Genomic DNA, 26,563 nt, shown 5'->3' with positions numbered 1-26,563 from the left:
CCCTGGCCTCCTGTGTTTGCATTGGTTAGTCATAAGCTTCCTTTTTGCTCCATTTCCTTCACAACTAAACAGACCAGACCGACTCAGTTGGATGAGTCAGTGGCTTTTTTTTTTGAGCTTCCGGACACCTTGTACTTTCAACCAATTTACCGTCAACACCCACCATGAAGTGGAAGAACGGAAGAATTTTGTAAGGTCATTTTACCTGAAGCCTTTGTCCATAAACAAGCTGGAGAATTGGCGTTTAGTGGAATGTCAGGTTGACATTAGGAAGAGTGAATAAAGCAACACTGTTTCAATTTGGAGTTTTGGCAGAATAGGCTGTATTTTTCCTTTTAAGGTTGGCCTTTTGCTACTATTTGATAGTTTAATAATCACATAGAAAGCTTGATTGAAGCAAGGAGCACATTAAAAAGGTTCTAAATCAGTTGGAATATAAAAAACGAGTGGCTGAAACGTTGTTTGCAATAGCCAGCTGTTCTGTATGTTTTTTTTTACCTCATAGTAATGATTATAACAACATAATTATATAAATACTTGTATATTTGTAGGTGCATTCTCCTGCTGCACACTTGTTTAAATAACATTAGCACATAGTTAAAAAACAACTAAATGAGTATAATTGAATAATACTTTTTAAAATATATTTAGAATGACATATTGAGTTAAGAATCGAACCCAGAATTTATGACTGTAAATCTGGCCAAATATTTCTTGAGTCATTCCAAAACAAATCAATTTATACATTACTTGTTGTGCAATAAACTAAATTCAATTACTGCCAACAATAATTCAATGAATGTCAATAATGTGACAAAAACTGAAATTAGACTGGTTATTATTGCAAAAAAAACTATAAAATTCAATTATTAGGGCATTATACAGTGCAGTATTACCATGGTATCTATCCCAGTAAAAATGGATTCTCTGTTATTGATTGTGTTGATTCTCCATTTTGATTTCTTATTAATTTCCATAGTTGGTGATGAACTAACCTCGCCCTTCTTTACTGTCATTGACTGCCTTCTCGGCGTGATTTCTTCATTAATACTAGACAGGAAGTTCTGCGAGATACGCAAGGCATCCTGCAGCAGTGGATAGTCGGGATGACTGGAGGGAGTGTGCTTCAATAAATCCTAAACCAAAACAAGACATTTTTAATCCCAAAAACAACCATGCAAGCATTAACGCTGCTCGACTTACATGCAGGACAAGTGTGCTGCGTGTCACCCGGTCTACGGGCTTGTAGAGAAGAGCTGTGGACAGAAGAGGAGGCGGAGTCAGCAAAAAAAAGTGGTCTGACTCAAAATACTGAATGGTGGTCATTTGACTAAAATACTCACTCTCAAGAGATTTCTTGGCTGACTGGTCTTTGCTCTCCTTTGTGCTTTTCACCTTGAGATTCTGTCAGGAAGACATAATGGTACCATCAAATAGGAGGCAATGCCCCGAAGCATTGTATAATTAAAACAATCAGCGCTGTGGCAAAGAGCTTTTGTGGCTTTTAACAACAAAGTGCTTCGTCATCAGTTGTCCCAAGCGGCTAGGCGGTATCAAACGCTCAAGTTGTGCAAGATCCCGCTGTGCGTGCTGTTATTACATACCTCGGATATCTGTGCAAACTGCGTGTTGGCCTGGCAGCACTTGTCTGCCGTCTCCACGGCAACCGTGTAGTTGTCCACAAATGCCCGATAGACTCCGAGTTGGCTGGCCTGCAAGACATGGTGAGATTCCAAATGAGATTCATTGCAGGACACCAAAAGAATCAAAATTCAGTGTATTGCATGGCCCATCTAAAGTACAGTAATCCCTCAAATATTGCGGTTCATGTAGACCAGACTTAGCCGCAATAATCGGAAAATCGCCAAGGAGAGTCACCCCTATCATAAGATTTTTTTTTTCCTAGTACTAGTAGCAAGAGTGGCTTCCACTTACAAGTTTAAGCATGGGTTTTCACTTAAAAACATAAATAATAGCAGAAAATAAGCGTGAATAAATGAATTTGAGATGGATGAAGTCGCGATAATCGAAGGAAGACTAGTCAGCTGCTCATAAATGAACGGTCATTCAAGACTATGTTCTTATAAATTCTTGAATGATCATTTAATGACCAAGCTATTAACCTTATTGACTGTCACAGTGTATGTACTAAGTAAAACAATAACGATAATGAAATATAAAAGTGACTCGTGACTTATTAAAAAATGGAAACTTTTTTTCACCAGATGAATGGAATAGCTCTGTTAGGGTTAACTCACCGCGACCACATTCTATTCATATAAAACCGTTTAATCTTGGCTAAGGGAGTTCATCTCAGAATATGGTGATTGCCTAGTATACATAAAAGGGATTTTATGAGGGCTTTTATGAGGAAAAACTAAAATTTGCGATGTTCAAACAATATATTTTGTGCAGACCTACCATACATTTACATTCAAAACACCAATTAAAGATGACAGACGCCCAATCCAGTCAAAATGGAAAGCATGTCTGTCACCGTCAATGGCATCCAATCAGCTCCTTTATAAGAACCTAAACATTAGGGAGGCACAATGCAATTGCTGTATTCTAAAAAGGAAGAGAAGTCAAATTCAGGGACAACAGGGATTATTAAGGATTAAATTAAAAAGCATGCCATAAATAAACTACTAGGTCCTGACCCTTCATAAGGGATCAGCGAATGAGAGTCCAATTTAATTTCTCATTTTGTTCTTCATCCTTTTTATTTTTGACATTTGACGTCCTCACTGAGGTCAAAGGCCTTCTTGTCAAATAGTTAAAAATAAAAACTTGCTGATAACCATTGGAAATTTGCTGTGTATGTCGTTCCAACCAAATTGAAAAAAAAAATAGAGGCAAAGCTAGAAAGACCTGATTTGTTTTGTGTGTATATATAAAAATCCATCCATGAATGTCTTTTTTCATCACTTGCCAACATGAAATAAGCTCTTTTCCAGCAACCTCCTATAGAACCTTTTCTCTTTTCTTTACTGCTTGTCATGTGGTGAGGCAATGCTTTTATGAGTCTGAAAAAAAAATGACTCCAGGCAGTCTAAACTCACAAGCACTGGAAAAACCAAAAAAAAGTCTACGTAAAAGTCAACAAAAAAGGCCGTGACAAAAAATTTCATTCTTCTCATTTCGTTCAGACGAAGCACAAAATGAACCCTAATTTTCAACTTCCACACCCGCCTGTGACATCATAGAAAAAAAGGGCCAAATTACAGCTAATGAGCCTGAACATGTTTTTACCCTGACTCTTTTTCTTTGGTAATCTCCTAAAATGTTCATACTATGATTCCCTTTGTTTATATGGACAATTCAGTCAGTCATTGAAGTCAATCGGTGGGGAGGGAAAGATGGGAAAGCTTGAAATGATATCATACCAGTTTCTGGAAAAGGTCTCCCACACATTGTTGGATGCTCCAGTCTTGCACGCGAGGGAGGAGGGCGTCGTAGAAATCTTTGTGGATTTCGTGAAGCTCTGGCACTTTAAAAAAAATGGTCTCGATTTGTTGGATGCTCAGCATCGGTTGGGATGTCGTGGCTGCCGCCCGGAGGGGCTTCATGGGCTTTGAAAAGAAAATATATGATGTTATGAAGGATATAAGGTCACATGTCAATCAGAAATTCAGTCTTTTTTTTTTTTTTAAATGTGTTTTTTTTAACATTATCTTTGAATCTAAAGCTGAAACTATAAAGAGAAAAAGCATGTGTGTTCAACATACAATTAAAAGTGCTTCAAGGTGGTTGAGGTAGGTCTCCTCGCTAGCCAGGATTCCAGAGAGGACCCACTTTCTCATCGCCACACCTTTTTCCTGATCCAGTTCAACCTGACATAAAGATAGATATGACAGTTGATGGATGTGTAAACTGTCAAATTGATTGCACAATTATTGCTAGAAATATTAGTGTTACATGAGAAAACACATTTTATTACACTTAGTAGCAGTTCTCATTCCAAGTGTTAAGTCATTGTGACATCTTAAAGAAGATACCGTATTTTCACGACTATAAGGCGCACCACATTATAAGGCGCACCACACTATAAGGCGCACCGTCAACGAATGACGCATTTTATTTTTTTTCCATATATAAAGCAGACTGGATTATAAGGCGCCCTGTCTATTTTGGAGAAAATTTCAGATTTTTCAGTGCGCCTTAGTCGTGAAAATACGGTACTTTTGTTTCCAGTCCAGAAATTGAACAAGCCTTAGACATTATTTTAACTTGTGTGATTTTTTATATCATTTCTAAACATCATTTTTAAACTTTCAGTTCAAAGTGGCAGTAAAATGAGGTCAAAATTGATTTATTTAAAAACAAACAAACAAAAAAGGGGGTAGAGTACAGCTACAGTACCGATAGAGAAGACTCCAGGGAACCAGACGAGTGCGTGTCTTGGCTGCATCGACTTTTTGATCGGAGTTTAGGCGAGGAAGGAGGAGAGCCGATGAGGGAGAGCGCATCGTGACAACACTGTTCCAAGTCAGAAGAATTAAATGATGGAGAGGCTTCAGTATCTGTCAAAAATAGGAGCAGATATCATATTTAAAGTTGGCTCTAAATCAACAGTCTAGTAAAAATGTATGAAAACCCCTCATATCACAAATGGTAACAGTTTAGTTCAAAGTAAATGTGCCTATTATATGTGTTATTATCTGTAGTATAAAGATTAGATTAGATAACTTTATTAATCCTTCATTCGGGAAATTTCTCTCTCACAGTAGCAAGAGGGTGAGAATACAGACACAGAAAAATACATTGTAGACATAGATAAATAGTTAATAAATAATTAAATGAATAAATAAATAAGCACGTTCCCTATATTATTCAATTAAAAAATGCATATTTACTGTGATCGGAATTGAAAGGCAAAAATGCACACTTACAAGTCGAAAATTCTGAATAGTAGTATTTACTGCACTCCAATATGTAGAACCGTGCATCCTGTAATTATGGCCATTTGTCTATGACTCACCAAGTCTTTACCACTTATCAGAATGATCAATTTTCTCGTAAATGTGCCTACGACTGGAACTCAAAAAGAAAAAAAACTAGCAGGCATCCTCTAGAATGACAGGCCTGCCAAGAGCAGCTCATAAAGAGCTTGCAAACAGGAAAGAGAGGATTCCGGAAAGGAAGGGAGGATAAAACGGTGTTGCTCTCAAGAGCCATGGGAAACCAAGGCACATTTAACAAAGTGACATCCACAGTGGCTCTCTGACAATGGAGTCCGACAAATAGAGAGAGAGAGAGAGATGTGTATTGACTCTGTCTATGTGTGTCTGTGTGTGTAAGAGAGAGTCCAAACAGCGAGGACTGGTACACAGGGGAAGTCCTGTGTGAAAGGCCACTCTGTGTTTCACAGAGATTATCCATCAAGTCTGCCAAAGGATGAATAACACATCCTCCAGCAATCAGAAACTTCAGTGCCATCCACTATCTCCTACATACATGAACCCATCCACCAGCATCAATTTGACATTTACAAGTCAGAAATTCCAATAGAGTAATACCTTGACATACAAGTACCACGACATACAAGGAGTTTGAGATAAGAGTAAAATTCTGAGCAAATATTTACCTTGAGATAGACAAATTTGGAGATGCGAGGATACGAGACAACGAGAGGCTGCTTATGATTTTATCGCAATGTTTTTCTCGCCGCATCTTATCTGTGCAAAGATCTCTACGAGTACTAGGCGGAGAATTGCATTTTTTCCGTGTTGTTTTGCGTTAGTCAGTGCAGAATTAAAGGAAAGACTGGGTCCAAAATGAATTAATTTGTATTTAGTTCATTTCTATGGGAAACGGTGATTTGAGATACGAGTAAACATGTTTTTGTTGTATTCGGGTGAGGAAAGGCATATCAAATAAATGTCAAAATAACAAGAATAGGGACAGAGGAAGTGTCCAGGCAGTTCTATCCGGGAAATTCAGGCAGTCATTTTAGGCATCAAAGCGGAAACAGACCTTCTGCATAAGGTCATTGTAATTTGTTGTACAAAATTTGACAGCAGTTTCGTTTTCCCATAATATATCCTTGTCTTCTATTTTTTATTCTTACTGTAACTCCATTTTTAACTTCCGCAACAAATTTTGCCACACCTGCCTTCCATAGACAGTTATCCATCCCGCATGAATTTAGTTCCCACATACGATTAAAATATTGTGGGTTCTTTACCAAGACGGACTGCATAAATCACTGATGTTTGATGTCTTTCAGACATCACAATGAAAAAAAAAATCTCCCAGTGAGAGTATTGGGAAAATCTAGTGCAGCTGGATAGAGAAGGTTCCATTTCCAACCAGTGAGTGTCTTTCTAAAGCTGCAAAAAATTGTTTCAAGCGTGCAGTAAAGCTGAAACAAATACTCTCTAATGACCTTACATAAGTGCTGCACCCTCCAGCTGTGGATCGACGGGATGCCGTATTTGACTCGGACTGGAACTGAACTCTGTAATTTGGTGTTTTTCAAGAATTTCATATGACTGCAATTAGTTCACGATTATTCCAGTTTTTTTTTTTTTTTTTTGGTGCTACACTTAGATTTTGGTGTTTTTTTTTAAAATTCACACTCATCTTGAGGATGCCATGAAAAAGACAGCAAGATTGAACCAGTTTTGTTTTGCTTGTAAAAGACAGAAATGAAGGGCGATTTCTTGATGATGCTATTGATGACAAAGCAAAGACATCATAAATCCTTAATCCTAATCCACAGAGATAAACGACGGTATCAGGCAGTGACAGATGTACATCTGAGACTGTTACAAAATCAGTGAGTCACTCGCTCAGATAATCATTCGGTTTTATTTTTTCATGCGAAAATGTCCGACATCATCATCATTTGATCAAATTTGAACATCAGTTTTCACAAATTGTGTACTCTGATAACAGAAACATTGCCCCGAAGATTACGATCACCTATTTTTAGGATTCAACCGATATGAAACATAGCAAAGAGGTTTATTGATTTGAATTCGGCAGCTGGATAGTGGCATCCATAATCCTGTGTATGCCTGGTGGGCTAAAGCCAAGGCCAGTGCGCCTGACAGGTCATTGATTGGTGTGTTTAGACCTCCGGGAAGGGCTTCTGCTTCTCGCACGCATTCAAAATTAAACGTCTGGCGATTTGAGAACATGGGTTTTCTCAGGGTACTCTGGTTTGCTAGCCTAGCTGGTTGAACACTAAAATTTCCCCAAAGTATACATGAATGGTTTCCTTGTGCCATGCAATTGGCTGATCCCCAATTCAGGGTGTCTCAGTAGTTAGGCAGGGATAGGCTCCAGCACCCCCCACGACCCCTGTGGATAAGCAGTTCGGAAAATTAAAGAATATTTGTTGAGAACAAATGCATATAAATTGGTATTATATAGTAGTTGTATTGAATTTTACAGAAACAAAGTGGTTAATCCAATCTTTGTGGTCACAAACTGTAAAAATATTCATTGGTCGGACGGCTTCTAGAAGTGGCGAGGGCCACCCGCACGTGCCTCTGATCTGCTGTAGGCCAGCCTAAAATTAGTGCCAGTCGGTGAATAGTATGGGTTAGTAAGTAGGCTTGCCCAACCCAATGCACCTACTCATCAGAGAGTCGAAATAGCTCAGGGTGGTGAGACTACGGCTTGAGATGCTTCGTAAAAGAAATAAAGCACAGTAGTTTCAATCTGTAAAAACATTGGCAATACGGACACTTTTTAAAAAAATACTTTGTTCAAGACCAATATGATTATTACATTGCAGTAGACCTACTGCAGAGGTGTCAATCTTGTCAGTCTGAGGTTGTTTATGTCTGCTAAACAGAAATACCAGCTAAAAGATTAGAAAATTTGCCTTGAAAGAATTCAAAATCCTCTTTTTGAATTAGTGAAAAAACAGTAAATGCTTTTATTTTCGAACATTTACCAACACCTCGGATTTTGACACCTGTGGCCTACAATATGGACAGTTCTTTTGTGATATATATTTTTTTAATATTACTAATTATGATTCTGTTGCTGTTAGTCTGTAAAATCGCAGCAATTTCATGACATCAGCATAATTAAACTAACATGTATAAACACTAAAAGACTAGAACACAGGTGCATAAAGCAGTGTGTATTCAAGGTGGGCAATCTGGAATACTTACATTTTCTTGGCTTTACAAGTACTGCCATTGGTAAAATGTCAATGCACTAAAAAGACATGACTTGAGCAAACGGTGTCAAGTTTGTCTAAAACAAACTATGTTGACTACTAAGGCGAGGAGCTCCACAGGTCAGGTTGTTAAGAGCGAGGTGAACTCGTAAGACACTTAGCATTTCATTATTACAGTTTCCCTGCACACCCCTACAAGCAGCTGAGACATTCCTTCGCACTTGCCTGCCAGCCAGCAACAGAGGCCTCTTTGACCGTGACCAAGGAAGGAGGGGAGCTGAGACAGCAAGAGCAGAGACGCTAAAGGGAGGACCAGCAACCCGAGGGGAGGTCCAGAAGTTGATAAACATGCCAAAGATTTTTTCCAATTATCTACAGCAGAGCGTCTGTGTAAACAAGCTAACAGGGAGAGCTCGTGAGCAATGTGAGGTCTAGTCTGGTTTATATCTTAAACAACTTTTTCCCCCTTGTTTCAAGATAAGGCAAAACAAAGGAGCCCATTCAGAGGTTTTACTGTGAGAGCAGCTGGCGATGCTGGACCTGCTGTCATGATGGCCTGCCAGTTTTTGACTAGTGTGCACTGTACACTGCACAGAAGAACAGGTGTATCGCACTTCCACACTGAGGCAGAACTGCCAACACAACTTCCTCCGGTGGGTTAAAGTTTACGCTCGGAAAGGGTGAGGCTGCATTCTTTAGCGTCAATAAGCACTGAGCTTCAGGTGTTGCTGTTTCCGTACAATGATTGGTCTGTCTGGACTATCATGAGGGACCCTAAATAGCAAATAGTCCTCTAAGTGACTGCATATAAGGACTAGGTGTAAAACCGGTTGATGCAGTGAGCAATCACGGCAAGACAGAAGTGGCATTAACACAAAAATTTGACAGTCAAGAAAAGTGTCAGTACTGGAATGCAGGATGACAGTGGAACGTGTCGCAAGACTGATTTAAATGATGGCTTTTGTCAAGTTGGGCTATTAACTTTTGACTCTGACTTCATTTAAGTACAGTTTAGGAAACTTTAACAATGCCTTAATCAATGTCTCCAAGTACAAGGACGTTGTAATCAGCTGACAGTCAGACTAGTATTAAGGCTCAACGGTAAAACCCGAATACGTAAAGGGAAAACCCTGGTGTTTGCCGTCTGATATCATTTGGAAACAATCCGCTGTAAATTCCTACAGACAACAACTCCCTTGAGACACATTGAAGCCAAAGATGTCTTCCAATGTCCATATATCATGCTGTTTGATGTTCAAATTTACTATCTCCATAGCTATTTTTAGGGGGGCAAAAAAATATTAGTACTTCTCAGTGAATTTCTATCTGATGCCATTAAAAACAATACAATATTTTTGTTTAACATATTACATTGTAGGAAACAGCAAATAACCTGCTTTGACCTTAGCACAAAAACATGTATTTTATATGCATTTTTCAGCAAATGATAAAGAATAGGAGCCAAACGAAGTACATAATCAGTGACATTCTCAAGTAATGCAGTGCATACAACTGCAATTGTATGTCCTAGATATAAAAAAGTGAAAACTATTCCTTCCATTTTGCACTTAAAGTATATTGACACAATTGCATAAACTTTGAGCCTCACTACAGTCCTAAGAACCAGATATATCTTCAAGCCGCTTTCAATACAACTTCTCTCGTTGCCAGTTAGAAGTCATAATGATGATTAATTATGGCAATATTGGCCCACCAGAGAACTGCCCTCCTTAAACCGTGCCTAAGCCAATCAGAAACGTCCCCCTATACAGCCAGACAATTGGCCTAGATAACCACAAACCAGGGGACAACCATCCCTCTTAGTTCAGGATACCAGAGCAACGCAGTTCATAGTGAGAACAAAAAAAACATTAGTACTTGTAGACAGAAGAAATGGATAGCCTATCCTCCATGTGTCAAAGTGGCGGGCCGGGGGCCAAATCTGGCCCGCTACATCCTTTTGTGTGGCCCCCACGAGTTCCTAACCACAACAAAGGCCAGTTTATTGGAAATAAGCAGTAACTCTTAATCCGGCAACGTGCGCATAAATGCTATTACAACATCAGTGAAACCAGACATCTGGTAATTCATTATAGAAAGCTCACGTGAAACAGCTGCGCCTTTTTGTCAGCACTAATTCTTATTTGGACGAAGCAGGGTGCAACCACGGAGAACAGTAGCGTTAACATTTCCAGCATTTTGTCGTGTGCATTAGCCGGCCGGGGACACTCCATTAATTTTACACATCAAGGTCAGGATCAACATTACAAGGGCTGCACTGTTTAAATTTGAAACAGGAAAAGGTTGAATTGCTTTCCAACCTGGAAAAAGTTTGTGCACAAATAAAACACTCAAAAGTCCAGTGGGCATGAATCCAGAAGAACACCCCAAAGCAAGAAGGTGGGCCCTTTTTAAAGCACCAATTATAAACAAACACAGTCTTGAGTGATGTAATAAGACTTGCCCTGACTTGAAGGCTGCAAATTTAGGGGAAAAAAACTTAGGGCATGACTATAAAACATTTTTTTAAGGCGGTGTGGCAATTAGGCAACATGGTGCCTTAAGTAAAATGTAAGACGTAATGCTTTTTAAAGTGTAGATTAGCAATTCATTTTCTTAGGGGCAATTGTGTAATACTGTTGTGTTCAAAAACAATTTACAGTACTGTGTAAAGTATCAAAGAATTGGTAGAACTATATGGGTAAACAGTTTGGGAAAGCAAGGAAGGAAAAATTATTCATTTGGTTTAAAGAAAGAAAAAAAATGCTAATTATACTTGACCCAATTGTATACAAATTAGTATATACACACTATAAAAACAGGTTTACCTTCTGCATGATTTTTTTCCACATTTTTAAAATAGCTTGATATACCAAATTGATAACTAATAATAGTTAGGTTAAGACAAATTATTTTTCAAAGGAAATCCCTTATTCACCAACAATGCAGAAAAGAAGAATATTAAAAGTCGCTATTTCTATTTAAAAACAATAAAAACTAAACTGCCAACAACTTTCCACAGTGTAACATACATTTATTGTGTAACAAAAGACTCCTTTGACTTTGATTGAAACTTCACTCCCTGCCAACTCTCCGAACTCAAACTACTTGGACATCTACGATGGCCGGATTGTGCATTGCAATGGTCCCAGAGGCGTGCTAGCTTACACTTCACGCCGATTAGATCACGCATGATGATCTGCTTGTTTGTCACATGCTTTGTGTCCAAGAGCTTTGGACTGGATCACTTTATATAACAACACATTCTGTGCATCTGCTTTAATCCAACCCACACTGGATGATTTTTGAGAGCCCGAGAAAAACAATTTCCTGTAGTCCAATCCCAATTTTCCCCAGAATTTTTGCCCCTTCACTCTTGATACACGGCGAATTAAGATAAGAAACATCTCCCAACTTTTCCCAATGAGATCCCCCAATTGGCCAAACAACTTTCCATATCCCCCTTAACATTGTTATATTGTTACCAAGCCAGTACTTTCTCACAATCCCAAATGTTCACGCATAACAACAGGAAGCCCCGATTTCGAGCATTTCGATTGGAAGTTGTGTGACATTTTAAGCCAGTCAATCCCCTTTTTGAACGAGTTGTCAGGGATTTTCCATTCCGACCTACCGCTACAAAAGAGACTCCCTAAATTTATCACGCTAGACAAACCCCTTTAAGTTAACGACTCGGCACGAAGGACAACAACACTGATGTGTGCTGACACAGAAACACGAGAGTGGACCAAGTTGAAGTGACTGGGAAGCCTGGGGGCAGATTGAGCCGATGTCATGGCCTTTTTCTAAGTGCATTCTATCACTCAATGGGCCACAAAAACAAAAGTGGATAGAAAACCAATAGTGTGGGTCACCTTAAAAAAATACATACATTACTGTATCAATGAATGTCCATCAAAGTTTTTTTTTTATGAACAGTGACTTAGTCAAAATCTCTTCCCACTGTTGTATTGTTTGGAGCAAAAGCTGATTAGAGCTTAACATTCATGACCAGGCTTTGGGGAGAACGTGTCTTATTGCTTGCTCATTATGCTGCGAAGAATATGCATTTCATCAAGCATTTTGTAGGTCATCTCATTAAGAGTTTTCTTCTCACCAGGTTGATAATAAATAAATAACTACATAATAATCTTAGCCTGAAAACATTTGGAGCTATATTTAGCATATTAGGCAGTAATTTAATTCAAAAGAATGCAGTAATGTTATCTCATTCTAGAGCAAAGGCAGAAAGTCTGAAGTGAAACTTTAACTAACCCATTAATACTGTTTGATTTGATATTCTATTGTTTTTAACCATATTCTATATTATTATAATTCTATATTTTAAATCTTAGAACCCAGGAATTCTGTAGGTTTTTGCATCGATATCACAATTTTGTTGACTATTGCTATTTCTGGGGCGCCGAGTGCTTATCGATCTCTTCTTTTTTTAGCTTTTAGATCTGTATTTTGCATCTTCTTCCAAAGAACACCCATTTTTTTTCTAAAACAAACAACGTGAGTAGGATTATTTTCACATTATTTTGCCTATAACGAGTGAAGGGCTATGGAAAGGCAGTCGAAGGCAATCATGCTGAACATAGCCAAAGACATTGTGTCCATAGGCTATAAATGCAACCTAGTACTTCCGCATTCGGAATCCAAAGCACTTTACTTCATACTTACTTGGGTGCATGGCAAATAAATAAACTGACTTCCAGATCTTTAGTCACCAAAAAGCGTCTAAAGTTTACGTTTAGGCCTTGTGGCGTGATTTATAAACAAAACTGAAAGACCAGCATCAACTATCCTGTTTTCAAGCCATTGTGTTGCTATTCATTGGGGCTTTCACGGTAATCTTGTTGACCTATTTCTGGGTTATTTGTGTGTTTATTTTTCTTATTTTTTGTTGAGAAACCCCCCAAATGTGGACCTTTACAGTAGACTTACCCAGATCGCCTTGAACACTGTTGTCGTGGGACGTCCTACTTGATGTGGTGGACTCCCCATCACTAGGCCATAGGTGGCCTGCTTTATGTCCTCTGGTCTGTTCAATCACCCCCACTTGCTGTTTCAGACGTTTTTGGGAGACAGGTGTAGGTGGGCTGCTGCTGTCAAACGACTGCTGCGAAGGTGAGCGACTTTTGTCTCGGAACATGGGATAGGTGGTGGGACTGGGAGATATATGGCTGGACTGGCTAGAGGAAAAGTCTTCCTCACTTGAGGTTAAGTTCTCATTGGAGCTGCAGTCTGGAGTGTATCCTCCTCCACCGTCGTCTTCGAAACCGCTAGGTGAGCAAGAACGCCGAGGCCAAGTTAGGTGAGTGTTCTCCTCTACGCTATGGTCTCTAATGTGGATGACTCGAGTGTCCCCCTCAGTCATCATCCCACCGACGAACACACTGGCGTAAGGTTGACACTCAACCGACTGTAGTTCAGATTTTCCTCCAATGGAACCATCTTTCAGGAAGTGCTGGCTAACGTCTGGTTCGTCATAGCACCCGTTAAAACCACAGTTCCCCTCGGTGGACCGGCCCCTCTGAATGCACTTGTTCATGTTCAGGTCCCCCGTGGTTGCTGACAAATTCCCAGGTACGGAATAAAGACTCCTCTTGCGCTCCATCTGCATGGCTTGACTTCCCAGCGTGCTAATTTTCTCAGACACGTCCTTGTCGTTAACTTTGACCAGTCCTCGCTCGTAATGGTATTCCATATTGACATAAAAAGGTTTGTCTGGCCCTCCGATCACCGACAAACCTCTGCTATCACCAACCGTGTGGGAATTCGCTCTCCGGATACGCTCAAAGTTGGACCTCAAAGCCGCCACAGAACCCGGTCCCACCGGAAAATCGGATAAGTCGGTCTCTCCAACCTTATGTTTGGCAACTTCAACCTCCCCTTCTGTATGAGGGGACCATTTTCCCGTCTTCCCAGGTGCTGACTGTGGCTGTACTGCTAATAATTCCTCTTTGTGAGACATCGGGCTGTTTGGCTCGCAGGGAAGGTCTCCATCACTTGCCTGAGGAATCCTTTTAAAGCCCCAACGTTGACCGTCATAAGACTTTCTCTCTTTTGCCAATAGAGTCTGCAGGTAGATCATCCTAAACCGCTCTTTGTTGACTTCCTTCTCCAAATCTTTGATGGATGTCTTACATTTGTCCAGCTCTTGTTCAATGTCTCCCATAGAATTCAACTCCATGGATGGTGGATCCGACTCAGGAAACTGGGTTCTCCAAGCTTCCACAAACCCCAATGGTTCAACCATAGTTCTATTTCTACTGCAGACAAACACTCGTGGAGAACAGATTAAAGACAAAAAGGGTCGAAAAAGGATAGAATGAACTTAGCTTTTCATTTCCCAATATCTCCATGGTGCGATGGGAAAGGAAGGGAAATTATGGATCCACATGCATAAGATGCCCAGTCTTTACTTACGGTTACTGGTTACATTCCTTTACTCCGTAATGGCGAGTTGGAGAAAAATGAAGCTTTTCTTTGGCTCTTTTGTGCAACTGATCATTCACGAGAGATCCTTCGTCGTCTGTGTTTGCTGTCAGACTGAATCGCTGAGCTGCTGTTTTGGCCACACGTCGAAAAAGCAGCAGCCTAAGAGGCGGGGCATCCTTATGTGAATTATACACGCAAAAACACGCAACAAAGTTAAAAAGACTATGGTTCAAAGCTTACTTTATTTAACAATTGCAACTGGGAGGGAATCACGCGTTTTTTCTAGCAACATGGTGGGTGAAAAGACATTTTTTTTAGAAGTTGCGTACCTTTGATATTGTTGGAGACAGTGTTAATAGCATTAACAGTTTTAGCATGGAGAACTTTTATTCACCTTCTCTTTCGCCACAATAAAGTCTGTAAGCCCCTCCACGTGATTGGGGAACAACATAACGCAGTGTGCGGATTTAAAACTCCCAAAATGTTTCAATCTAATACAGGCTTTGACGTCGCCACCTTACGTTCAAAAGTTGACTCACATAACGATTTTTGTTCACTCAAATGTGAGATAAATTGGCTGTTGTGCATCGGGTTTTATTTCATTTTATGTAAAATAGAAATATGTTTATATATATTTTTGTGAGTTGAGAGAGGGAAAGCGCTTTATGCATCATTTATGAACTGCTGCAACGCATTGATCCGATTGGCTACCAACCCAGAACACTTTTCTAGTATCCATGGCAACAGTACTAACGCGGAATGATGTTGGTGCATTCTAGTTTCACTGGAAAGTCAGGATTTTCAGCTACAACCCAGATAATAGGAGGGGATAGAGATACATGGGTGAATTGGTTGCTCTAACAGTGAAATCAGACCCTTTATGGGACACTCTGTGATTTTCTAAATTTTCTAGAGCTATGGTATATTTTTTAATACGCAGGACGTTTTATGGATATGTTAACCATCTTATTGATGCGTTTGTTAGTCCGGTGTCAAGCCTCGTTTTCATAAACCCTTTTTTTTTGGAGGTGCCAGCACTTGTGATTTAATACATGGAGTGGTATGCATGGTGTTAAGCGTTAAAGACGCCTGTGAAGACAAAAATAATAGCCCTACATATTGAAGTTATAGAATTTCCAACAACGTTATTTCATTTGAACGCACCATTTGCAATTCGAGGCAGGAACGTAGCAGAGTAGCTTAGCTTAGCCAACGACAGAAGCAAACATTGCAAAAAGGTTTATAGCGACTTTATAAAGTCGCCCGGAATCAAAACACGATGAGCGAGCAACTCAAATTTATTGTTGAACAATTGAACAAAGATCCGTTCAGGAAAAACTTTAATCTGATCACATTTGACTCACTGGAACCAATGCAGCTGCTCCAGATCTTAAATGACGTTTTAGCTGAAATAGACGCTAAGGTAAGCAATATGCCTTTTATAACCTGTTTTTAAACCATGCCAGTTTGCAATTCCTAAACCAGTCTTATTTTCAGCAAGCTGTTGATATTCGTGAAGAAATGCCCGAACAAACTGCCAAGAGAATGTGTTCTCTCCTTGGGATGCTGAAATACAAACCACCTGGCAACCAGTCAGACTTGTAAGTTTTTATTAATGCACAATTAAATTTTTCAGATTCATGATTTGTACCATGTTCCACATTAGGAGCAGTTTCAGACAGGGTCTCGTGGTAGGCAGCAAACCTGCAGTCCATCCCATCCTGCACTGGCTTCTGCAGAAGGTCCCAGAACTTAAGAAGAGAGCTTACTTGGCTCGCTTTCTTGTAAAACTTGATGTTCCTGCAGAGTTCCTGGCAGATGACGTTATTAGTGATACATATCACCAGGTTTTCATCACCCAAACTCACCATAAATGCATGAAAAGTCAATGCAACTAACACAAAGATGTATGTTCCTAGTATGAAGAACTGGTGGAAGGATTTAAGACCAGTCATAAGGAATGTGAGGTCCTCAGAACATCAGGCTTTTTCACTGCAGAAATCAGAAGGGTAAGTTCAACTTTGAATGAAATTGGCTTGAAATTGTGATCAATTTTTTCATCACCATTATTGTTAACCTCCTATGACTTGGCGTCCACAACACATTTTTGGTAAGGACACCATATGAGTATTTTTGTTGTTTCTTAACAGGACATAAGTGCAATGGAGGAGGAGAAGGGCCCATTAATTAAACGTGTGGAAAGGTTGAAGAAGAGGGTGAGTCAACTCTCCCAATGGGCTATTGCTTCTCGTAATGCTCATAAGGCTTTAGGAATCTAGGAGGAATTAAATCCTAATCCTTGTCATATATTACTAGCCTCTTTAGTAAATCTTGACAGGGATGTGACAGCTTGTAAAGTTGCTTTAGTAATGAGCTGTTGATCTTACTTACATCCAAGTCATTCCAAAAGGTCGAATCTGATCTATGAGAATGTTGCAAGTTTATTTTTAGGAGCTGCTGTCCACCTTCAGATAGGAAGGGGTCCTTACAGATACTATCCCTAAAGTGGATTTGTCTCTCCTCTAGGTGGAGTCAGTGTCCAACCATCAACAAATGCTGGAGCAAGCCAGACAGTTGAGAGTTGAAAAGAAGAGAGAAGAGAATTTGGCCAACCAGAAGCAAGAACAGAAGAACCAAGTAAAACTTTAGCAGTTTTAATTTCAAACCCTTCATATTGAAGCAAATGCTGCAATGTTTTGTATGAACTACTTCTGTTACTTTAACTCACTTCAGGAATCAATTATAGTGTTAGAATATGTAAACTAGAATGTTTGTTATAAAGTAAAAAAGAAGGAAAAAGAGAGACTCGAGCACATCAAAACGTTTTGACTGTTAGGTTGACTGTTTTACAGAAATTATAATTGTTAATTAAATAGCTTTAGGGTTGTACAGGCGTGTGTACAAATATTTTTCTTAAAAACTGCTTGTGCAAAGTTTCTTAACATTTAAATTATTTTTTAATATGTTCTCAAAATTGATTAGTTACACCCATTTTACAAACATTCATATTTAATGTTACATTTCTTGAAATGTTATGTAACTATATGCCAATTCTCTAATATTAGATAATTAAATTCTACTCACAGCCTCAATATATTTGGCTCTATACTTAATCCATCTTATTTTTTAAATAACCACCAAGACACTTTATTCTTTAATAGTGAATATTATTTTGTATGCGTTCAACACCATTAAAATCAAATACTCTCATAGATAGTAAAAATGGTCCACTTTTTTCAGCTTTTTCAGGCAGAGCAAAGGCTGCAGAGGTTGCAACAACAGTTAAAGGACATGAGACAGGCTGCAGCTGATGCCAGTCCAGATAGTAAGTATTTCCCTGTACTGTTGTGGGGCTACACTGCAGTTTTATGGGGTTATTAATAGAACTCCTATAAAATGTATTAAACCTTTATTTAACCAGTTAAAACCCATTGACATCAAGATCTCTTTCACAAGGGTGACCTAAGTTCACGCTTATTTTTGCCCCGCTAACACTGGTGTGTAGTGCCAAAAAAAGGAACTTTCTAATGTCCAGTATATTCCACTTATATTTGATTGGTATTACTAAGTTTTCCCAATTTGAGAAACAATGCTTTTTTCTAGGCTTAATGAAGAGGCTTGAAGAGGAGATCAAGATCAATTCCTACATGGTTTCGGAGAAACTTCCTAAAGAATTGGAAGTTCTCAGGCGTACTGTTCAGTATCTTCAGAAAGTGGCTTCAGAACCCGCTATGGGTCATGGTGATCTACTGGAGCTGGGGGAGAAGGTCAGGCTGCCCCGTGAAGTTTGATTTTGTTTTTTTTACCTTAGTTCACTCTTATTTTTGGCAGATTAAAGAAGTGGACTCTCAGATAAACCAGCTGATTGAGAAGAAGATGATGAGAAGTGACCCTATAGATGACAAGTTGACACTCTATAGGCAGCAGGTGCCTGTTTAGGATTTTCCTAAATTTGTGTAGCCTTTGTAGTGTGGACTGATCCTGGAAAATTAGACTCTAACTGATTACAACTCCCTTAGGCCTCTATCATCATTCGTAAGAAAGAAGCAAAAGCTGAAGAACTACAGGAAGCGAGGGAGGAGTTAGCAACAGCGGAGCGGGAGGTGAAACAGAAAACCAACCAGGCAATGACCTCCAATGGGGAACAGGTCATCCGGGGTGACGAGGTACCTTATTTTTGCATTTGTTTACAACAGCCACATTTAAATAGGAAGATTTATTAAAAAAAAAAATAGGTCAAACACTATTTATAGATGAGTTGGAATCAACTATTCCGTTTCTTCCTTTTTGAATGGAATAATATTATTACTTTGTTTTGTGTGTGTATATAGTTCAACCACAGAATAGAAACAAAAAAAATCAACTTCTATTTGTGTCCAAACTTGGACTGCTCAGTGTCTTAACAGAACTCATCCCTTTTCCCTACTCTCCCCCACATTCCCATAAAAATCTTTAAATAGAATCCAACTGAGAAAATCCAGAACAAGAAACTCTACTGGAAAAAAAAAGCCTGGAAGTCGCACTTTCCCTAAATCTTTAGTTTACTCGCTTATGTCAACCAACTACTTTAAATAAACTTGTAGGGCTATAAAGTTTGTTCTTTATTTTATTCCATGACAGCGAATTTCCAATCTTAAGGCCGTAATGTCTTCTTTATGAATAGTTTTTGGGTTACACTGACAGGGAAACGAAAGCATTTTGTCGATTTGTCAGCTTACAGAAAATATAAAGGTTCAGTTTGACTTGGCATGTACACAGCGTGAAGCCCAATTTGATCTCAACATGAAACCCTCAGTCAAACCCACGCGCGCTATATTGCAGCATCCTCATCGTCTTAGTCCTTTAGTACAGGGAACTGGCTGCTAATCAACCCCAGATAATTGGGTTTTATACATTATGACAGCTTTGACATATCTATCAACTCTATTAATAGCGTTATTTATAGCCACAGTCCCAACATGAAAATGCTACTGAAGCCAAAATGTTGCAGGCAATTTTACAGCCTGTCTTTAATGGCAACACATTTTCTCTGATCTGTAAGGCCCAAAATGGCTATTTTTTTTCTTCAGAAAGTCCACAAATCCTTGCCCTAAGAGGATGCTGTTATTATTTGTTGACCATGCACATTTTTATGCACTCTTTGCTTTGACACTTGACTCGTCTGATCTGCTACTGGGCCAGAAAAGGGACAACGTTTCTTTGATTCGTTCTGCATTGTAGACATTTCAATGTAGCATCTGGGATCAGTTTTAAGACGAAGCAAATAGACAGCTTATTTTGGGCTAAACGTGCATTTTTTTGCATTTTCTTAGGCATTCCGTCAATTTGATTAAAACATCAGATTGCTTTCGCATTAGGAAGAAAACAGCTATTCTTCCTGCCTCAAACAAATATACAACTCCATTTGAATTGGATTGCTCATTACTATAATAACAAATAAACGGATAACAACAGGTTAATAGTTTTTCTTTTTAACATGCCTTAAAAATTGTAATTCAGATCACAAAAGCCTAAACAACACAACATAACTTGAAAACTCTTGATTTCTCCTCAAATCATTGTTGAGTCTGTAAAAGCAACTTTGTCAGCTTATCTTACAATCATTACCGAATCCATGTAAGTTTTCAAATGCATTTTAATTGTCCATGCACAAATATTGAAGCTATAGAATTTCACTAATTGTTCAGAGTAATTAGTTTTTCAATTGTTGACCAGTTCGTGACAACCTCTTGTTCATTTCTAAAGCGATGATGAGCAATTACTTGTCCTAACAAAGAGGGTCCTTGATTCTCTAGGTTGCTAAAGTTAATGGAAAATCTTCTTATCAGACTCTCCCATAGTTGAGGCCATCAGCCACAGTGGAGATGACCATTTTATCAGTGGTATTTTCCATCCTCTTGCTTGTGTCATCACCTCCCACCCACCCTTCCAACTGCAGAAAGAACAACTGCATCTAGTCCGGGCTGGTTGTCGATCCCAAAATTGAGCGCGAAACCACAGTGCTTATATATACACTGCATTTATTTGAAAGATTCATCCTTCTCTTCATTTCCAAGTGGTCAAAAGTGCGACGGGTGAGTCGCCCGTTTGGGAACAGCATACCTTTTGGGAACACGCTGTCATGCACACACACTATGCAGTATTATTCTGCCCTGTTAAGACCTCTCTCAGCCACGACTGTCCTTGATGTCCTAAAATACACATAGAATATACTCTCTGAACCATCACCCCCACCCACTCTCTTTCTCTCTCGCATGAAGCTTCTCGGGTCCCCAAAGGACATGAAGCACATTCTGTGTTTTCTGGGACTGTTCTCCTGTGTCCTTGTTCATTTATAGCTGCTCTTCATTGTGGAGGAGCTTCACTGTGTCCCGGTAGACACAGACACTCTGTGTGGGGCCCAATTGAACATTCACTTGCAGCAGTGATTCTGTCAGATGGAGTTATTTGTCGGACGGAGCCCGACAGATCGAGTGACAATTCCAGATTAGGGCATGGGCCCTAGGGTCCTCGTCTGCTGTTTTTTTTTTAAACCCTTTCCTTTCATAACCTTTATCTAGGCGTTGAACAGTTATATCCAGTTGAGAGATGAATTATAAACAATGATTTTGGAGCTATTAAGGTCATTCCAGACTTGGAAGACGCACTACTTTTAGTACCACTATTGTTGATTAACCCAGTTTACAAGGTAATGGTGTCATTTTTAAGACATTATTTAATATTATGTTTACAATATTGGACCTAGTAACAGGGTTTTAAATTCAAAAACTAAGATAGAGTTTTTATCTTGAGCAGTGCTGATCTGTTTTTTTTACTCAGAAACTACACGGTTTTGTATTTAGATTTTATTTAAAATGTCCTCCATTTCTGTAATGACCCAATAGTGACCGCTGACTGGTATCAAATGTATTGACTTCTTTTTCCCCCTATAGTTAAAACGTTTGGTGGCAAAACTGCGAAGCAAGGGTACGGTGTACAAGAAGAAACGCCAAGAAATCGCCGAATTGAAAGCAGAATATGGCGTTCTTCAACGGACTGAGGAAATTATCAAGCAAAGGAATGAGGTGGTCCAAGAAAAACTGGTAACTACAAATAAGACAACATTTACTCAACATTTTTTTAATCACTCCCACATTTTCTTGCATTGTATCTCAGACAAATTTCTCTTGAGCAAGGCACTCCTGAATTACTGTACACTGAGCGCTACACATTGACTCCCTCAGTCTTCATTTGATCTCCCCGTTCACGCTGCCCGTGTTAACATTGGCGTGCTGGAAGCTTCCTGGAAATTGCTTCACACCTCTTTGTGGTCCCAGCGCCTGACTTGTTGATAGGCTGCCCGAAAGAAGTCATGCAGAACTGCTATTTGCGACAGCTGCATCTGCTACCTCTGCTCTTTCGGCATCCCTCATTGGGAGTTGTTAAGCTATGACACTTTTTAGTCACATCATTTGGATGTGACGAGTTAGTAGCACACTTGTTCTGTAGGAGGACGACAAGACCCAAGGCCTGATTTGAGTGCCTGTGGAAAAATGGTTGAAAACCTCATCACCACGTGATATATGAAAACTGAGGAAAAAAAACGCATAAAACGGGGGAATACTGTAGTCAAAATGAAATTATGATGTTCATCGTCACCTTTATTGCTATCCAAAATGAAATCTAACCAAAACAGAAATAATAACTCACAAATATATAACCATACAAGTTGACTTTATATTATTTTTCAACAGAGAGCACTTGTGAAAGATAAGACTGACTTTTCTGTTTTTTTTTATAAGAATTTCCAATGTTTATTAGACTCAAAAGCTGTAGTCAAAACACCATTTCTTCCATGTGGTCTTCCTACTGATCTCTGTGCTAAATTTCAGGAAATTGATTCTGAATAGATGCGGTGTAAAAATAGGTTATGAGTCCTAGGAAAGATACAAAGCGCAATCGTAAAATTGTGCAGTTTCTGCCTTTTCAGGCCTTTTTTTTGTCATTCCTTTGTTTACATGTTGATCTCTTTTATTGTTTTAGCAAATTGTGGAAGCAGAGAAGGGAATATCTGGCTACAGTAACACTCAGGAGGAACTTGAGAGAGTGTCAGCCATCAAGAGTGAATTAGATGAAAAGAAGGGACGGACATTGGATGATATGTCTGAAATGGTCAGTTATTAAAGCTGGAATAAAGCAACCCGAGGAATGCATTTATGACATTGTTTGATTGCATATACTATAATTATATACATTTACTGTTTGTCATATTAATTTGAGCATTTTTTGAAAATATTCTGACTTTGTTTTAATAGGTGAAACAATTAAATTCAATGATAGCGGAGAAGAAGTCGGCTGTTGCTCCAATTATAAAAGAGCTGAGGTCACTGAGGCAGCAGTGTCAGGTGAGCGGAACTTCTCAGAAAATATTGTACTTGGTGTCCATTGTAAAAATATTTGGATGAAGATAATGCTCACAAAATGCCCCAAAAAAGAGTCTTGTTATGAATCAAAATGTTTCACGATTATAGACTTGTCCGAGCTTTTTAAATCATTTTTTGTCTATTACTTTGACGGGCCACTTTAACAATCATTTACATGATCCAGAAATAAAAATGCATGATGGGAAAGACCCACCCGCATTGCTGGGCTAAAGGCTGGGGATTAAATTTTCCTACATGTGTTCCATCTTCCGCTTGACTAGTCAACCAATCAAATTCTGCAACCTGAGGACAGAAATAAACTTTGTAAGAGGACATTGTTGGTCAAGTTGCTTAAAGTAATTCTCAGTTTTCAGGGGTACTATTATTGCAGGGTGTTTGAATCATCTTGTTCTTTTTTTGGGTGAAATATGTGACGTCCTATTTTTTTTTCTTCATATTGACCAGGTGTTAAATCAGGAATATGAAGAAAAGAAATCCCAGTATGAAAGTTGTGCTGCTGGTCTAGAGAGTAACAGATCGAAATTGGAGCAGGTATAGTTTTGTTGTATATTGTACCAAAAATGGTCATTTGACCTCATTTTAGCTCATTTTTTTTCCTTAAAAATTTCAGATTGTCTGACAGTAATATTTATTTTTATTCCTCTTCTCAGGAAGTAAAAGCATTGAGAGAGGAAACAGCACAGGAAGAAAACAGATATCATTCCATCAACTGCAAGTCAGAGGCAAGAATAAGAAGCCCAAATGAGAAAATGCAGTATAAATATGAACATATTAACATAAAATGACAACATTTACAGCACTAACCTACCGTACAAATGAATTTCAATGAATCTTTCAAAATGCTTGCACACTTTGGCGACTACGATGCCTCAAATACACCCTCCAAAAACATTTTATGATGGGTTAAAAGGAATTTAGGAAAGTGTTTCCACAGCGTTTAACCGCAAATAGGAAAGAGCTTCTGACTTTACATCTGTTTTTCACAGATTATTCAAATGCAAATCCAGCGGGCGGCAGAGGAGATGAAGGCCTACGTGTCCTCTGATCTTCAGGAGAGAAAAAAAGCCATCAGGTGAGGATGTTGTGTCAAACCGACCAATGGGGTTGCAAGAAGAATAACCTTTTGTCCCTTCATAGAGCTCATCTTACTTCACAATCAGTTGAGCTTCTGCCAGTTCATTATTTTATTCCAGATAGATAGATGAGAAATTTCTTAGCGCTCATGATGCTTACTAAAATATGATTTACGGCCAGGGTGTCAGACTCGCGGGCCGTGTTAACGTCAACTCGATTTGATGTGGGCCGGACCATTTTAGTTCTCATGTTTAGGGTTAGGGTTAGGGTTAGGGTTAGGGTTAGGGGTTTTTAATAAATGGATTAAAATAACTTGATTAAAAGCCCTGAATATTCAATTTTTTATAAATCTGTTTATTTTAGCCTTTTTAAAATATATTTTTAGATTTTACGAAATGATTTTTTAACTAAAAACGCAGAAAAATTGATTTAAAAAATACAATTATTGATTTAAAAGGAGGAAAATCAAGTAAATTTAAAATACATCTATACTCTTCATTTTAATTTGGTCCTAAAACAGAAAGTCGGCACTCATGATTTACTTTCCCGGGCCACACAAACTGATGCGGCGGACCAAATTTGGCCCCCGGACCGCCACTTTGACACACACAAAACATTGCTTTTACTCTTAAGTGTGTTTTGATCTGTATGTGAATTTTTGTTGTTTGTAGGGAAACATACATGAAGAACATTGCAGAGCAAGAGCTACTGGGCAAGGTGAGCTATTTATTTTGTCAATTTCTACAGAACATTTTTTTGCAGTGGGGAGATATGGAATCAATGTTTAAAATGACAAATGAACCTTTTGCCTCAATGTGGACCGCAGAAGTTACGTGAGAAGCAGAAGCTGGTGAGGGAAAGCCACAGTGCTAACATGGAGCAGATGAAAATGTGGCAAGATTTGGAGCAACTGATGGAATGCAAGAGACAGTGCTTCATAAGAGTGCAGAATGAAGCATCTGTTGGTCAGGTCATCCAAGAAGGAGGAGAGGATCGGCTCGTGCTGTGAGGACTGATCTGACTTTTATACATACACATGAATCTATTTTATATGTGGAATCAGAAGGCCTTATTAGCATCTTTCATTGGGAAATCGAGACTGGAATTGTGAGCTCAGCAGTATATTTTGTAATAAGGTTTAAGAAGACTTTTTTTTAAGTGTCTCACTAGATGTATATATATTTATATACGTTCTTATCTTTAATATACTTAAATCCAAGTGTCCAGTGATAGCGGCACACATACTGTTGGACACGATCAACTATTTATAGCAGGAATAAGTGACCTTGGACTCCGTTTCTCACCAATTTTGGAGATAACTGGAGTCGTGAATACAATTGGATAGAATTTATGTATTTTTGAGGTATGCATAGTGTTTGTTGAAAGTTTTAGCTGGCCATGCTTATTTGGAAAGATGGAAAAACATTTTTTTTAGTTCTGACGGCCTTTTATGATTAATATATGCTGTGGAATCCAAAACGGACTTGAGTTTTTCCTCTATCATGTCAAGTTTTTTCTCCACATCTTAACTGATTACTAAAACTTACTAAAATAATAGTAGTAAATAAATATTGCACTCATTGCCTGTTTCTTTTGTATTTTACTACCTTAAATGTGGATGTTTTATTATTATTTTGATAAAACAGACACGCATATAAAGTACATTAAAAAAACTTGCCCTGAACCAGAAAAATTGAGAACCGCTTTGAAATCTGCATTTAAAAACTTGTTAAGAACAGCTGACTCAGCCAAATTATCTTCCTCAAAGTTATGTAAACAGACATATTTTGATACTGATGTTCATGCCTATTATTTTAAAATTCAGGTGCTTGTAACTTGATTGTTCCCATTTTGACTTCTCATGTTTCATATTCCAAGTATAATGGCGGTTTTGGAATATCCTTTTTCTAATCTTCTGATGACAGTCAATGTATGAGGGTCTTGTGCCAAACAGCCTTCGTACACATGGATATCCAACTGTGGAGTATGGCGTTATTTTTAAAGCATCTTCGTCTAAGGGCCTTACTAGGCTGTGACAACAGACGCTGCACGTCATCCCTGTCAAGTTACATGCAATGATAGCCCTTGAAGAGCACGCCTGGGGCAAAAGGTTATCTAAATGTCAATCAGCAATACTGCTTTGTTTAACCCTTTCTACGTCACTCATTGAACTCAGTGACTGCTGCTAATGGCGGTGTTAGACGTCCAATCGTTTTTGACTGGGAGAGGGCCAGTGTTATGGGAGTGTAATCAATTGTATTTGTTTTGTAAAAGTTATATTAAATACAAAAATAGATCAATTTAGATGCAAGTTATTACACATTATACATTTGGACATTTATTCCCATAAATATTATTAACAACACACCGTAATTGATGTATAGTAACTATTAATGAATACATGACATTTGAAAGAAATTGAATTATTTTATTGTCTTTATGCAAATATGAGATTTAAATGCATGAATGATGTTACATT

General features: G+C 38.7%; 2 protein-coding genes across 2 annotated transcripts in view; one reads left to right on the top strand and one right to left on the bottom strand.

The window, feature by feature from the left end:
* Nucleotides 1–14,711, bottom strand: part of LOC144215423 (breakpoint cluster region protein-like) — a 31,092-nt gene extending 16,381 nt beyond the window's left edge. The window contains exons 1-8 of the mRNA XM_077744347.1: nucleotides 13,091–14,711; nucleotides 4,363–4,523; nucleotides 3,729–3,833; nucleotides 3,387–3,572; nucleotides 1,605–1,712; nucleotides 1,344–1,404; nucleotides 1,204–1,256; nucleotides 996–1,136 (exon numbers count right to left, since the gene is read on the bottom strand). Of these exons, the coding sequence (XP_077600473.1) occupies nucleotides 996–1,136; nucleotides 1,204–1,256; nucleotides 1,344–1,404; nucleotides 1,605–1,712; nucleotides 3,387–3,572; nucleotides 3,729–3,833; nucleotides 4,363–4,523; nucleotides 13,091–14,405 (2,130 nt within the window). The 5' untranslated portion in view covers nucleotides 14,406–14,711. The remainder of the gene's footprint in view (nucleotides 1–995; nucleotides 1,137–1,203; nucleotides 1,257–1,343; nucleotides 1,405–1,604; nucleotides 1,713–3,386; nucleotides 3,573–3,728; nucleotides 3,834–4,362; nucleotides 4,524–13,090) is intronic.
* Nucleotides 14,712–15,378: 667 nt separating this feature from the next.
* LOC144180890 (intraflagellar transport protein 81 homolog) lies at nucleotides 15,379–25,665 on the top strand. The gene is made up of 18 exons (XM_077709043.1): nucleotides 15,379–16,010; nucleotides 16,085–16,188; nucleotides 16,254–16,434; nucleotides 16,507–16,596; nucleotides 16,738–16,803; nucleotides 17,114–17,224; nucleotides 17,828–17,912; nucleotides 18,191–18,354; nucleotides 18,419–18,514; nucleotides 18,607–18,753; nucleotides 21,520–21,669; nucleotides 22,610–22,738; nucleotides 22,882–22,971; nucleotides 23,455–23,541; nucleotides 23,661–23,732; nucleotides 23,997–24,082; nucleotides 24,756–24,801; nucleotides 24,911–25,665. Exons 1-18 carry the CDS (start codon nucleotides 15,867–15,869, stop codon nucleotides 25,091–25,093), a joined length of 2,031 nt encoding a protein of 676 aa, XP_077565169.1. The 5' UTR covers nucleotides 15,379–15,866; the 3' UTR covers nucleotides 25,094–25,665.
* Nucleotides 25,666–26,563: the final 898 nt, after the last annotated feature.

The sequence above is a fragment of the Stigmatopora nigra genome, chromosome 22 (genome assembly GCF_051989575.1).
Source record: "Stigmatopora nigra isolate UIUO_SnigA chromosome 22, RoL_Snig_1.1, whole genome shotgun sequence".
NCBI lineage: Eukaryota > Metazoa > Chordata > Actinopteri > Syngnathiformes > Syngnathidae > Stigmatopora > Stigmatopora nigra.
Note: the sequence above shows the minus strand (reverse complement) of the source record. Positions and strands in the feature narration are given on the sequence as shown.